At 35.4% G+C, this 16,227-nt stretch overlaps 1 protein-coding gene and 1 pseudogene across 1 annotated transcript in view; both read right to left on the bottom strand.

Annotated features, from left to right (window-relative positions):
• The window catches only part of LOC135110093 (glutamate receptor ionotropic, kainate 4-like), a 28,097-nt gene extending 26,109 nt beyond the window's left edge, over nt 1–1,988 (bottom strand). The window contains exon 1 of the mRNA XM_064022045.1: nt 1,865–1,988. Within this exon, the coding sequence (XP_063878115.1) occupies nt 1,865–1,988 (124 nt within the window). The remainder of the gene's footprint in view (nt 1–1,864) is intronic.
• On the bottom strand, nt 1,818–14,379 carry LOC135110092 (uncharacterized; annotated as a pseudogene).
• Between the last annotated feature and the right edge of the window lie 1,848 nt (nt 14,380–16,227).

Raw genomic sequence — 16,227 nt, 5'->3', positions numbered from 1 at the left:
TAACAGCAGAAGTTTCACCAAAATCTCTAAAAGAGGATGACCAAGACTCAGTAAGGAAAGCCAGATCACCAGTAGAGCTGCCTTGATGGAACCCATACTGATGATCATATAGAAGGTTTTGAAGTGATAGATGTTTAAGAATCTTCCTGTTGAGGTTAGATTAAAAAACTTTAGATAGGCAGGAAATTAAAGCAATAGGAAGGTAGTTTGAGGGATTAGAACGGTCACCCTTTTTAGGAACAGGCTGGATGTAGGCAAACTTCCAGCAAGAAGGAAAGGTAGATGTTGACAGACAGAGCTGAAAGAGTTTGACTAGGCAAGGTGCAAGCACGGAGGCACAGTTTCGGAGAAGAATGGGATGGACCTCATCAGGTCCATAAGCCCTCCTAGGGTTTAGGCTAGCGAGGGCATGGAAAACATCATTGCGAAGAAATTTACTAGGTAGCATGAAATAGTCAGAGAGTGGAAGAGAGGGAGGAACAAGCCCGTAATTGTCCAAGGTAGAGTTTTTAGCAAAGGTTTGAGCCTCTCTATCATATATAGCACGAGAACAAGCTGTATTAAACTAAGGTTTGGAAGGTTTAGGTCGAGAAAAAGAGTCAGGAGTGTATGCCTCCATGCCAAACACTATTACCTCTATTATGCGCTCAGCACACAAAGACGGATCTCTGACACGAAAGCAGTAGTCATTCCAAGGAAGCAGGACTAGAGGTCAGGAAAAGGTCAAGAATGTTGTCCAAGACGGTCAGGAATACGAGTAGGGTGTTGCATCAATTGCTCTAGGTCGTGGAGGATAGCAAAGTTGAAGGCTAATTCACCAGGATGGTTAGTGAAGGGAGAGGAAAGCCAAAGCTGGTGGTGAACATTGAAGTCTCCAAGAATGGAGATCTCTGCAAAAGGGAAGAGAGTCAGAATGTGCTCCACTTTGGAAGTTAAGTAGTCAAAGAATTTCTTATAGTCAGAGGAGTTAGATGAGAGGTATACTGCACAGATAAATGTAGTTTGAGAGTGACTCTGTAGTCGTAGCCAGAAGGTGGAAAACTCACAAGATTCTAGAACGTGGGCACGAGAGTAGGTTAAGCCGTTGCGCACATAAACGTAACATCCAGCTTTGGATTGAAAAATGAGGATAAAGAAAGTAGGAGAGAAAGAAAAGGGGCTACTGTCAGTTGCCTCAGACACATGAGTTTCAGTAAGGAAAAGAAGATGAGGTTTTAGAAGAGGAGAGGCGGTGTTCTACAGATTGAAAATTAGATCTTAGACCACGAAAGTTAAGGGGGGGGGTGTCAAGACACTTAGGGACGTTGTCAGAAGGGCAGTCCGACCTGGGAACATTTATGGTCCCCTCCTCAGATGGGGACTCCGAGGCTGGTGTAGAAGTCGCTATGATAATTTTGAAATTTTGAGTGAAGGGTGTGTATGTTATTAGGTGCTTGTAGTTTTGTGTGGAGGAAGAGAGTTGTCTTTAGAGGACAGGCTTTGACTGCCCCCCTGTGTTGTGAGACACGAAGGGAAATGTTCAATGAGGTCACACCTGGGTTTAATGATAAGTTCACAGCACCTCCTGATCCAGTGTTTTAGACCTCACTGGTAGTAATTATCGTTTCGGCAGGTGCCTACTGCCTCCTCCTGTGACTCGGTTACATTTGGTTAAATCATAGTAGGTGCATAATATTCGCGAAAAGTTACAAGCATTTTAGATATACTGGGTGTAAAACGAGTTTCTGCTGGTATTGCTAGAAGCGAAAGTATAGATTATTCTAAATAGAAAATGTTCTGTACACTTTTACATTTTGAAGCCTTGTTTAGCCGTGATGTGTCAAGGGGCGGTGTCTGTCCTCTGCTGTGGCTGGAAATCGGGAACGGAAGGCGTCTGTGTCCACTAGAAATTTGCTGCCATATAAGACGTCTGTGACGAAGAAATCCGAGGTCGGGGAATGGAGTGCGTTGATATTTCCAGGTTTGAGGTTCGGAGAGGCCACCGCCATGGTCAGTGGTGGCCTCAATATATTTTTTTTTTTCACCACTGGCAACCCGGGATGTATTTGCGAGCTTCAGTCCCGAACTTGTAATGGTAGTAGCAGAGTTCATAGGGCAGTTTTTTTATCGGACGTTCCTGGTTTTCTTTCGCAGGTTTGGTTGTTGGGCAGCCATCTGCGACTGGTGGGTCTTGCAGCGTTGGTGTTGGAGACGTCCTCGACGAAGGCAGGGCAGATGGTGCCTGGGATGCGAAATGTTCTTGTGGCACTGATCATATTGTCTGCTTTCTTTATGATGTCCTCTATGGGACTGCTATCGGCTTCGTGAAGGGCGGCTCTCACCGACGGGAAAAGACGTTGTAGCCACAGCTCTCTGGAATAAATCTACCCGCCGAGGTTTGCCGGACGTAGGATCGATGCTAGGCAGTTCAGCGAGAGCTTGCATCTCGTTCCACGCTGCGTGTGCTGTGGTGTCTCCTAGTGGTGTTTGTGGGAGATTCAGGAGACGTTGGGCTCGGGCGCTGACGAAGAGTGTAAATTCTTGCAGAAGATAATTCTTCAGGTCGTCGAAGAGGGCCTCTTTGTCCTGATTGTCTAACCAGACAGCGATGCGAGAAAAAAATCTCCTCATGAACGACCTGCAGTACATAGTCGGCCTTGGTTATAAAATTTGTGGCTTTCCTCAATCGGAACTGGATCTCGGCTTGCCAGAACCATGAGGCAACCTCCTTGGAGCAGAAGGATGGCAGCTTCACCGTGAGGTGATGGATATCTGGTCCTGGGGAATTCTTCTTGGTGTCTTCCATTGATGAGTGGCTAGGTCTGAGACCGCTTCGTTGCGACGTGATGAATGGCTGGTCTTGTGGAGTCCTGCAGATGTCTTGGGTGGATGAGTGGGTAGGTCCGAATCCAGGGGTTACCAGTCGTAAGGGTTGATTGATAGTGTTTCTTGGATCCGATGCAATTTTTTTTTTCTTTTTTTCAAGTGCCTGAACAAGTAATACAGATGGCTAAACATGTAGGTAATACAATCAACAAACCTTATTTAAATTACGATAGTGTTATCTAATGTTACAAGCAATACTAATATAAAATACAACATGGTTTAATGGAACACAATACCATGCCTGACTTTTGATTTTAGTTGCAAGTATTGTAATATCTGATACAGTATAAAAAAAAAAAACAAGAAAAAAAAAAAATTGAAGTGTTTGTTTTAGTTACCGGTGAAACTGATTCGTGTTCCTTGAGGTCTGTGCTACACTTAATGGGTAACTAAGACAACGTTACACTGTCGCCCAGCCACACTCGAATGTCATCCCACGGCTAAACATGGCCTCAAGATGCATATGTGTATAGAACATTTTCCATTTGGAAAACCTGTACTTTCGCCTCTAGCAATATCCGCAGCAGCTTGTGTTACACCTTGTATGTTTTATCCCTTTGCACGTCGTGTGAGCCAATGCGATATAGTGACAACAGTCTATTATTAGGTGTTGTTAAGCGACGTTGAGATTGAGAAAGTATATTCGTGGTGCAGGCTAAGTGATGTGCCTTGCTTTTGCTTCCCTGCAGGGTAAACCGGGAGTGCATACTAAACCACAATCATGCTCAGATATCGCATAATAAAGCAAAACCATTTCCATCACTCTGCAGTCAATTGCCTATATTTAAATATTTATATCATGTGAAATTTAAATTAGTTAAACGTAAAAAAAAAAGACATTGTTTGGACTTCAGTTATATTACATTCTATTTCATGGTATGTTAGACTATTGTAATTACCCGTATGTTTCTGTAGACAATAAACCTAATATAATTTAATTGATCTTGGTAGCCACAACGCAGTGAACAAAGCAGTGATGACACAACTTAGCGAAGAAAAGGTCCATATCCTAGATGTTCACCTCGACAATTTCAAGGAGAATATGGGATCATATTCAGAGGAACAAGTGGAACACTTCCACCAAGATATAATGAACTCTGAACTGAGATATCAGGGATCCTTCAATGAAAACATGATAGGAAAACATTTGGGGGCTTATACGTGAAAGCGATTTGTTGTATTCACGCAAATCAAGATAAAACAGTTCATTTTTAATCATAAAAATTAGTTTCAGAAGTTTTAAAATTAACTTTTGTGTCATTTGATTTTTTTTTGTCCAAGAATGGTGAAAATGATGAAATTTAGCCATTTTGGGGCAAAACATCATTCTAAAAGCCACAAAAGCAAAGTTTGACAGGAATAATGGACATTTTCTATTCTTCTGCAGTGAAAAGATTTGGAAAATAACACTTGCTTGTCAAAGACAAAAATCGTGTTACATAGTGATAATCCTGATTTCTACATGTATAATGAGCTCAACAGTTTTTCATGGTATATACGATAAATTTAATTTTGAAAATGAACGATCAATTCCGGTAGACTCTCTTATAGGAATGACCATCCCCTATTATAATCCCCTATATTATATTATAAGGAGTTAAAAGTTAAAAGAATTAAAAGTTTGCAAACTATTAAACTTTCTAAATCCGCGGGACCAGACAAAATCAACCAGAATTTTTGAAGTTGTGTAGAGAATAATTTTCTGCCATCTTATGTATATTGTTCTAACAAATAGATAATGCTTGTATACCTGTAATTTGGAAGACAGCCGAAATAATTTCAGTCCCAAAGAAACAGAAAGATTATCGGCTAGTAACTTTAACTTTGATTATTATGATTTAAAAATAAATAAATAAACAAATAAAAAATAAAAACCTATCATGTCAGCAGGTCAAGCATGACACTGATCCCTATAAATTTGCATATACTAAACACAGATGCGTTGAGGATGCATCTTCGTGCTTAATATATTATGTTCTAAAGTTTCTAGATAAATCTAACAAATTGAGCACAAAAGAATTGGCAAAGATACTCTTCGTAAATATCTTACTGCATTTAATACGATTCAGCCACACATAATGATGCAGAAATTGATAAAAATGAATGTACGAGTAAACACAAAAATAGTTTTATGAATTAATGAATTAATACAGGTCACAGTATGTAAGATGTTTTGTTACAAAATCAAAAGTCGCAAGCTTGAATACAGGAGCTCCACAAGATTGTGTTTTATCTCCTATCTTAGTCACTCTGTACATCAGTAATTGTCACTGCTAGGCCACTAATTCTCAGCTATTTAAGTATGATTATTGATAACAAATTTTGTTTCAAACACTAAAATCATTCGAAACTCTTTGAAATTGGGAGTACAGAATAGTCTAAGTGTAGTTTTATATATATATATATATATATATATATATATATATATATATATATATATATATATATATATATATATATATATATATATATATATATATATATATATATATATATATATATATATATATAAAGAATACGTTCCATATATGTGAAGTAATTATTAGAGACCCCTCACACCCTCTAAATAGCAGTAATCAGCTTTTTTTTTTTTTCATGTAGGAAGGACACTGGCCAAGGGCAACAAAAATCTAATAAAAAAAAATGCCCACTGAAATGCCAGTCCCATAAAAGGGTCAAAGCAGTGGTCAAAAATTGGTGGATAAGTGTCTTGAAACCTCCCTCTTGAAGGAATTCAAGTCATAGGAAGGTGGAAATACAGAAGCAGGTTAGGGAGTTCCAGAGTTTACCAGAGAAAGGGATGAATGATTGAGAATACTGGTTAACTCTTGCGTTAGAGAAGTGGACAGAATAGGGGTGAGAGAAAGAAGAAAGTCTTGTGCAGCGAGGCCGCGGAAGGAGGGGAGGCATGCAGTTAGCAAGATCAGAAGAGCAGTTAGCATGAAAATAGCGGTAGAAGACAGCTAGAGATGCAACACTGCGGCGGTGAGAGAGAGGCTGAAGACAATCAGTTAGAGGAGAGGAGTTGAACCCCCCCAGACATGTGAAGCATACCTGTTGCCTTCAGGTAGAAAGTTAAGTTCAATGAGCTGCAGAACCACCAAATATTCTAAATCTCTTGTGACAACTAGTATAAAACTATTGAATTAAGCGATAACGCAGTTCTAAATAGTAATGTGATGTCTTTTGGGGACACCGTAAATTAACAAGAGTATTGCATTTTAGTGAATGTATTGTATGTTTGCTTATTTTTCTTTTATAGCAGACGCACAAAATATTTTTGTTATTTGCATAAACAATAAATTGTTATTTTATTATTATTATTATTATTATTATTATTATTATTATTATTATTATCATTATTATTATTATTATTATTATTGTTATTATTATTATTATTATTATTATTATTATTATTATTATTATTATTGTTATTACTATTATTATTATTATTATTATTATTATTATTATTATTATTATTATTATTATTATTATTATTATTATTTTCAGCTGAACTGGAAACTTCACATCTCGTCTCTAACCAAAACAGCGTCTACGAAATTAAGCGTTCTGAGTCGTCTCCGCCAGTTTTTCTCACTTTTCACCCCGAGCTGCTAACTGTACAGGGGCTCCATGTATGAAGTAGTATGTTTCACATGTATGATAAGATTCCACTCATACCCTTCTTTTAGACAGGGTGGAGTCAAAAGATTTTCGTCTTATCAACTCTTTTCATCTAACTGACTCTCTTTAGCCTCTTCTCATCGCTGCAATGTTGCATCTTTTGCTATCTTCTACCGCTATTTTCATGGTAACTGCTCTTCTGATAACTACATACCTCCCATACTCTCGCGGCTTGGCTGCAGGAGATTTTCTTCTTTCTCTCATCCCTATTCTGCCCACCTCTGTAATGCAAGAGTTAATCAGTGATCTTAATCATTTATCCCTTTCTATTGTAAACTCTGGAACTCCCTGCCTGCTTCTGTATTTTTTCTTTCCTAAGACTTCAGCTCTTTCAATAGAGAGGTTTCAAGACACTTAGCCTCTTTTTTTTTTTATTTATTTTTCATTTATTTATATATGTATTTATTTATTTATTGCCTTTCTATCTGACATCTCTATAGGAACTGGTATTAAGTGGATCTATTTTTATTCAATTTTTCTGTTGACCTTGGCTTTAGAAATAAATGAACATATAATAAGATATAAATAAATTCATAAGTAAGTTAACTGCATAGGTGATTTTGCGAAGTAAGGGAAATTGGTAAGACCGTTGAAAGAAATATCGCCTGTGGCCTATAGCTTTTTTTTTTATAAATATATCTTCTGCGTCGGCGTTAAGAAAGAAAAGAAGTGTGTTTACAGAAGAAAACTAAATGCGTAACTACATATTACAAGATTCATCTGAAATTATTGAAATATATTGTTCTATAGTTCAAAGCAAAACGCATTGGAGAACTGGTTACATTAATAAAACAAACAGTGCGAATATATATATATATATATATATATATATATATATATATATATATATATATATATATATATATATATATATATATATATATATATATATATATATATATATATATATATATATATATATATATATATATATATATATATATATATATATATATATATATATATATATATATATATATATATATATATATATATATATATATATATATATATATATATATATATATATATATATATATATATATATATATATATATATATATATATGTATATGGTACAGTGGAACCGCGCGCGCTTTGGGGGCCAAGTGATCATCAGGCGCACGGGTTCGAATCCTGGCTACGGTCCGAGGGTAGGAAGGGCATCCACTCGGGGTAACGGTTCCCAAATGCCAAATCCAAAAGTCCTTCATCAGGAGGCACCGTCTCAGCTCTAACAGACTAGGGAAAACTAGACGTAAAAAAAAAAAAAATATATATATATATATATATATATATATATATATATATATATATATATATATATATATATATATATATATATACACACACACACACACACAGTCAACATGAAAAAAAAGAGATAAAAAAAACGAAGAATAAATTAAAATGTAGTCACACACACGTACACACACACACAGACGCGCGCGGGCTGAGAGAGAGAGAGAGAGAGAGAGACGAGTGGAATTCGTACAAGCGGTGGGAGAGGGAGTGCGTGACTCATTGAGATCGATGCCGCGGGTGACAGGAGAGAAATCCTCGCCGCCTGACATACTGTAGTCTCTTTCATGTGTTGGAAACTACGTCGTCCATGTACCATCAAAGTGGTTACTGTGACACACACACACACACACACACACACACACATACAGAGAGAGAGAGAGAGAGAGAGAGCAAAATAAAAATTTTGTAATCCTACTGCTAAGGGAAATGAAGTGATAAAATAAATTTCTTGCGTGGCGCCACAACAACTACGATCATATGGCATGCATATAAATACTAGTTATGTTAAAATGGAAGATAAAAGTAACAAAAATAAGAAATATATATCAATAAAAGAATACTGAAAGAAATAATAATATCTAAAATTAAACGGGCTATGATGTGAATGTAACTGTTAAGGCAAATTACGCTTCATTGCGTATCTTAAGCAAACTGTCAAATAACTGGTATTCACTCGTAAAAAAAAAATACCATTAGTGTTTTGTTAGTGTTTTAATTTCCCTGGTGCATTTAATTATGTAACAGGATTTTTGTCTTTGATGAGCAAGTGTTATTTTCCAACTCTTCATTGCAAAACAGTAGAAAATATCCATTATTCCTGTCAAACATTGCTTTTGTGGCTTTTAGAATGATTGTTTGTTTTTGTTTTGTTTTTTTTTTTTTGCTCCAAGATATCTAAATTTCACCATTTTTCCAAATGCTGTCACAGAGAACTTCTTTGCTCTTGTCTTGATGAATTGACCACATATGTAGCAGAATGCATCTGAAGACAGATTGCATCTTCTTGATACCTTTTTACCTTTTGTGATGTGTCTTCTCAGGCAGCCAAAGCAGAACTGATTGGTGGTCTGCAAGCTCCTACTTTTATATTGTCAACCAGTACTCTAGAATATAGTCTTTCTAGAATGCTTTCCAGAATGTTCTTAATCTTTCTAAAACATTCTTGAATCTACTTTAGAAAATTCTGAATCATTCTAGAACATTCTTGCAGAATCTAGAAAATTTTTATACTTTACATATTTCTACTATATTCTAGAAAATTCTAGAATATTCTGGAATTGTTTACATTGAATAGAATGTCCTAAAATGTTCTAGAAACTTCTAATAGTGTCAATTAGAACATTCTGGAAGATTGAAAAATATTTCTGAAATGTAAGCAAATTCTTCTTATATGAGAAATTTCTTGCTAGATTTGATCAGTTGAAGAATTACCTTATTAGAAAAAAAACCCTTTAAAACCCTTCATATTTTTCTTTTATTGTTTTGACCTATTTGGAACACTTCAAAAGTAATTAGATAAGCAATTGAGATCTTGCAAAGGTCTTTACCTCACATGAAAACCAATAGTAATCCATTCTATAAAGATATAAGGCAAAAATGTAAATTCATTGTTCTAACCACAAAAAACATTTTTTTCTTAAGATCAAAATAATTTTTACTTTCCATTTTGTTTAGATGGAAATAACTGTAAAATTATGGTTAGGAGCCAAGGACAAGAAAAAAAGGAAATTTTGGTATAAGTGAATTATTGTTATCTTAGGAATACTTCAAGATGTATTATGATCTCCACAGTGATATCCCTCCCACGGCCTCGCTGCACAAGACTATTTTCTTTTATCCCTATTCTAACCACTTTTCTAATGCAATTGATAAACTCTACCGTGCTTTTGTATATCCCACTTCCTATGACTTGAATCCATTCAGGAGGGAGGTCTCAAGACATTCCTCCAGCTATGGATAATATTCAGGCCCTCCCTTTTTTTTTTTTTTCCCTTTGTGGACTGGCACCTCAGATGGCATTGTTTTTTACTTTAAATTTTGTTTATTTATGAATGAAAGCAAGGATACTAACCCATAATGGGCACAATAATAAAATTAAGCAAAAGCTGACGTATGTTATCACGGTGAATAACAAAAAATAAATAAATAAATAAATAAAAACAGCAAAGACAATGTGTGAAGCAATAGTGATATATTGGTGAATATATCAGGCATTCATATTGGATGAAAACGAAGTGGAATAATCCAATCATCCAATATCAGTGTGTAATATATCACTATTGCTTCATACATTGCCTTTGCTGTTTTTTTTATTTATTTTTCAGTTATTCACAGTCATAACTTATGTCGGCTCTTCTTGTTAACTTTTATTATTGTGTTCCTTATGGTTAGTATGTTTCCTTTTATTTTTTAAATGTATCTTTTTATTGATGTATTAAATGTATTTATGTATTTTAGCCTGAAGATGCCTCCTGTGAAGTTGTAACGTTGCAAGAAATAAAGTGAAGAAAAGAAAAAAAAATGGATGTTTTCCTTGTTCATCTCTTCCGTATCTCGGAGCATAATATATATATATATATATATATATATATATATATATATATATATATATATATATATATATATATATATATATATATATATATATATATATATATATATATATATGTCTGTGCCAACACGTACAGTCCTAGACCATGCTAGACTCCTCACACAAGCATGCAGGTCTATCATGCAAGCCCACAGGAATATATATATATATATATATATATATATATATATATATATATATATATATATATATATATATATATATATATATATATATATATATATATATATATATATATATATATATATATATATATATATATATATATATATATATATATATATATATATATATATATATATATATATATATATATATATATATATATATATATATATATATATATATATATATATATATATATATATATATATATATATATATATATATATATATATATATATATATATATATATATATATATATATATATATATATATATATATATATATATATATATATATATATATATATATATATATATATATATATATATATATATATATATATATATATATATATATATATATATTCCTGTGGGCTTGCATGATAGACCTGCATGCTTGTGTGAGGAGTCTAGCATGGTCTAGGACTGTACGTGTTGGCACAGACACAGGTTTTTGATAATGGTGGCTTAGGCTTGGCAAATCAAGCCGTCCACGCTTAATGCGTGCCTGAGGTGGCAAGACATGTTACTTTGTAGTAGGAGCGATCAAATACATTTTCAATACTATAATTCCATTATTTTATCTTTTCACCAGGCCAGCAATCCCACACGGGTAGTGCCCGAGACAAGGCACCATTCATTCCAGCACGCATCATTCTTAGCCCCGTCGGCCTCCGATGAAAAGGGACAGACAGTCCCGTGACCCACCCTGCTACACCCCAAGAATCTTAACCTAGCACAGCTGGCCACACTAATCCACAGCAAGGTCCGACAGCATAAACTTGTTTCCCCTATGCCCCTTCATAATGAGACTGTTCCCTCTGTATTGTGTCCTACAAACAAAGAATCTCAATAAACGGAGTAAAAAAAAAATAAATAAATAAATAAATAAATAATAGTGAATTAATTAATTAAATAATAATAATGATAATAATAATAATAATTATAATAACAATAATAAAAAAAACAATAATAATAATGATAATGATAATAATAAAGCAATTATATAATAATAACAAATATATAATAAAAGATAAACAAATGATAGTAATTAAAGGAAAAAAAAAACAATTGCGTAATTTTATCATGCTATTCATCAAACATTCAGTAGTCACTATTGAAATACAACACTTTTTTTTTTTTTTTTTTTTTTGCGCGTTGAGCAAGACAAATATTACTCAGAAAACGTCAATCAGGTATACTAAATTCAAAAGCAAGTAAAACGCTTTCGTGTATTAATTGGGAGACGCAACACGGACAGCCCAAGTCAGAATATCAGATGATGCTGAGACTGAGAATGAGCTCCATTCAAAGACGTATCGCTATTCCCAACTCCCCAGTAATACACACGCACAAGAGATGTTAATGTATCTCTCCTTTCACACGATATATGGGGACTTGATGGCATCATATTTACAGAGACAGTATAAAGAATCTATGAACAAGTAGGTGATCTCATCTGTTAAATTGTACTATCTTGTGTTTAAGTCTATTGATACGTTAAGTAAATAATTCTAATCTTCACAGTTTATCCATGTTTATCAGTCTTAAATATAAAAGCTAAAACAATTAAAAAAAAAAAAAAAAAAGCATGGAAAACATTCCGCTTAATAGTTCCCCAGTCTGGTTGGATCTTGGTGCAACCAGCTGGCGGTTGGGTTGGAACGTGGTAAAGTAATAACGTCCTTGTAAAATCAATTGAAGGTAATATTTTATATAGTGTTAAATCGATTATATATATATATATATATATATATATATATATATATATATATATATATATATATATATATATATATATATATATATATATATATATATATATATATATATATATATATATATATATATAATGTTTCATGCAAGAGATTTAGAAGTAGTTACGCAACTACGTGAGGTAGATTACATTAGAGTGTGCGATGTTGCCTGTGTATAAATTTTAACAATAAGAGTGATAGTTATACTGTCCACCAAGGAGCTGTGGCACTGATGGCCGTGCCTATTATCCAGCAAAATTAATGTTGACCCTTGTATTGAGTTTAAATTTGTATTGTATTTTTGAACTTGAACTAAGATGCGACCCTGAGTACCTAATACAAATAAGGAACATTTTAACAATTCTTAGAGTGAGCTTCGATAACACATTAGAAATTCATGTCGTCACTCACTCCCTTCACAGACTGGCACTTAGTCTATACACAAAATAGAATTCAGTCTAGAATATGTCACGCTAGAGTGGATTCAACACACATGTCGATTCTGGATAGAAATCAAGACAGTTGTAAGTTCTGCACGCACCAAGGCGAGGGACTCACTACCTCCAGCACTGGACACCAAACAGCACCGGTGGAATGTGATCTGAGAGAATTACGCACTGAGCAAACAGTCACCACACATACATATCAAACTCGGCAACGAAAGGGGGCCACAGCTGCTAAGGAAGCTAGCTCAGTATATAGTAGTTCATCGTCTAAATACGATGGACAATCAAAACAAAGAAAAGTAGTCAGCTTCAAGATAGTATAGATTACAGTGATGTTCAATATGAATAGCCTATGAATTTAGCTTAAAAATGTAGTGTTTAAAACACACATGCAGTTGTGAGTTGGTAGTAGGCTTGAGAAAAGCATAATGAATATAGAAAAAAAAATTACCTGTTTTATTCTGTCCACCATAAAACTAGTGATAAAAAATAATTAGATGAATATGTTAAAATTACATGTAAATATGAAATATTGTACTGCATACGTTACCTAATAAGTTCTTTCACTGAATAAATAATTAATCTCTGAAAAGTTCAGCATTTGGATCCTTTTACGGATCTGGCAATCAGTGGGCAGTCTGTCAATACATGTTTTTTTTTGGTGTGAACGTGAATCTCATCACACTGATCCACACGTTCCTCCCGAGGCATGCGGGTCCTCCCCCTAACTTCTATTGATCTGCATGTTGACAAGAGACGCACTCTTGTCAATGTTTCTGGTTTAAAGTCAGGTATGAACACAAGTCTCAAATATCTGCGACAATGGCAGAGTCAGATTCACATCAGTAATGTAGTTCGTTAGCTTCGCTGCGCCGTATATTGCTTCCTAGCACTGGTTCTGATATTTTCTCTTATGGCTTCGCATTCACAGTGTCTACAACAACAGTCATAGAATCGATATCCGAATGTATTCGCTTTACAACGTGGAGAGAGAACTATGATTTAATAAGATTTCATTTGGTAAAGCTAAATTTTTTGGTACTCCTGCTTTATTCAAGACTGCCACAGCCTGTCTCAACCACACCATGCATACACAAACACTACATCACCAGCATAATTTTCAAGCAGGTGCAGATAACCACGACTGTCGACACCACTATTTTATCTTATATATGGCTTATAGCTGCTCTCCGAAAGTCTGCGAACAAGCAGCATCAGGATTTAATGTGCAAAAAGTAATTTACGTAAAATACACTTATCCTACATAAAATAGACACATCCTTCTTTTTTTTTTTTCAGAAAACCTTTACTTTTCTCTTTAGAGACTGACACCTCAGTAGGTCTTATTTTCTTTATCTTCCTTTTTGTTGCCATAGGGCCGTGCTCGTATAGAAAAAAAAATAATATATAGCTCACCTGTGTTGTAGAACAGGTAAGGGAAATCATCGATCCAGCTTGCGAGGTAAAACACATGACCAAAGAAACTCGGAATTTGGTCAATGACGAGGTTTTCACGAGCAGATCCGGTCTGGTTATCGCTGACCATCTGTCGAGAGAAAAAGAAACGCGGTCGGTTTTTCGTTAACTATTTATTTATTTATTTATTTATCTATTTATTTATTTTTTATAGTAGATTATGTATCATGGTGTTGTATTGTAACCGTTATTATATTTCCTTATTGTTATAATTGTTGTTGTTAGCATTGCTGCTGCTGCTGTTGTTGTTGTTGTTTCGGCTGTTCCCATTTAGGGATCGCCACAGCGGATAACTCTACTCCAATGCGGTCGATTTCCTGCGCCTTCCTCTGTCACGCTCACCACTTGCATGTCTCCCTTCACAGCATCCATAAACCTTCTCTTTGGTCCCCCTCTCTTCCTCTTGCCAGGCAGATCAATGTCCAGTATCCTCCTCCCAACATACCCCTCGTCACTCCTCCTGACATGTCCAAATCATCTCAGCCCAGCCTCCCTTGCTTTGTCCCCAAACCGATGTACGTGTGTTGTTCCTCTGATGTAATCATTTCTGATTTTATCTATCCTCGTCACTCCAAGAGCAAATTGCAACATCTTCAATTCCGCTACTTCGAACTCCACTTCCTGCTTTTTCGTTAGTGGTACTGTTTCCATACCGTACAGTATGGCGGGTCTCACTGCTGTTTTATAAATCTTTCCCTTTGTTCTTGCTCGAAATCCGAGTGGGGTCATGTAAATAGTGGGGTGCCACAGGGATCAGTATTAGGGCCATTGTTATTTCTAATATATATCAATGACTTGGATAGTGGAATTAGTAGTGATGTTAGTAAATATGCGGATGACACAAAGATAGGTAGATTAATTAGGTCAGAATCGGATGCCATCGCCTTCCAGTCAGATTTAAATAGAATGAATGAATGGACGGATAGATGGCAAATGCAATTTAATATCAATAAATGCAAAGTGCTTAGCGTAGGTAGAGAAAACCCACACAGTGGGTACACATTAATCAACGAAACTCTGGTAGGTACAGGGTACGAGAAAGATTTAGGAGTTATAGTTAGCTCTGAACTCCGTATAGGGAAACAATGCATAGAAGCCAGAAACAGGGCAAATAGGGTACTAGGATTCATTTTTAGGAGTGTTAAAAGTAGAAGACGTCTCCGCCAGTTTTTCTCACCCCCCCAGCTGCTAACTCTCTATAAGGGCCTTATCCGTCCATGTATGGAGTATGCTTCACATGTCTGGGGGGGTTCCACTCATACTGCTCTTTTAGACAGGGTGGAATCAAAAGCTTTTCATCTCATCAACTCCTCTCCTCTAACTGACTGTCTTCAGCCTCTCTCTCACCGCCGCAATATTGCATATCTAGCTGTCTTCTACCGCTATTTTTATGCTAACTGCTCTTCTGATCTTGCTAACTGCATACCTCCCCTCCTTCCGCGGCCTGGCTGCACAAGACTTACTTCTTTCTCTCACCCCTATTCTGTCCACCTCTCTAACGCAAGAGTTAACCAGTATTCTCAGTCATTCATCCCTTTCTCTGGTAAACTCTGGAACTCCCTGCCTGCTTCTGTATTTCCACCTTCCTATGACTTGAATTCCTTCAAGATGGAGATTTCAAGACACTTATCCACCAATTTTTGACCACTGCTTTGACCCTTTTATGGGATTGGCATTTTAGTGGGCATTTTTTTTTTTTATTAGATTTTTGTTGCCCTTGGCCAGTGTCCTTCCTACATAAAATAAGAAAAAAAAAAAAAAAAGAAGGCCGGAAGTAACATTAAAGTTATACTTGGCGCTGGTCAGACCTCATCTAGACTACGCTGTGCAGTTCTGGTCCCCACATTACAGGAAAGATATAGGTTTATTAGAATCAGTACAGAGGAGAATGACTAAAAGGATACAGGGGATGAGGAGT

Source organism: Scylla paramamosain, chromosome 20 (assembly GCF_035594125.1).
Source record: "Scylla paramamosain isolate STU-SP2022 chromosome 20, ASM3559412v1, whole genome shotgun sequence".
NCBI lineage: Eukaryota > Metazoa > Arthropoda > Malacostraca > Decapoda > Portunidae > Scylla > Scylla paramamosain.
This window is presented reverse-complemented; position numbering and strand designations above follow the sequence as displayed.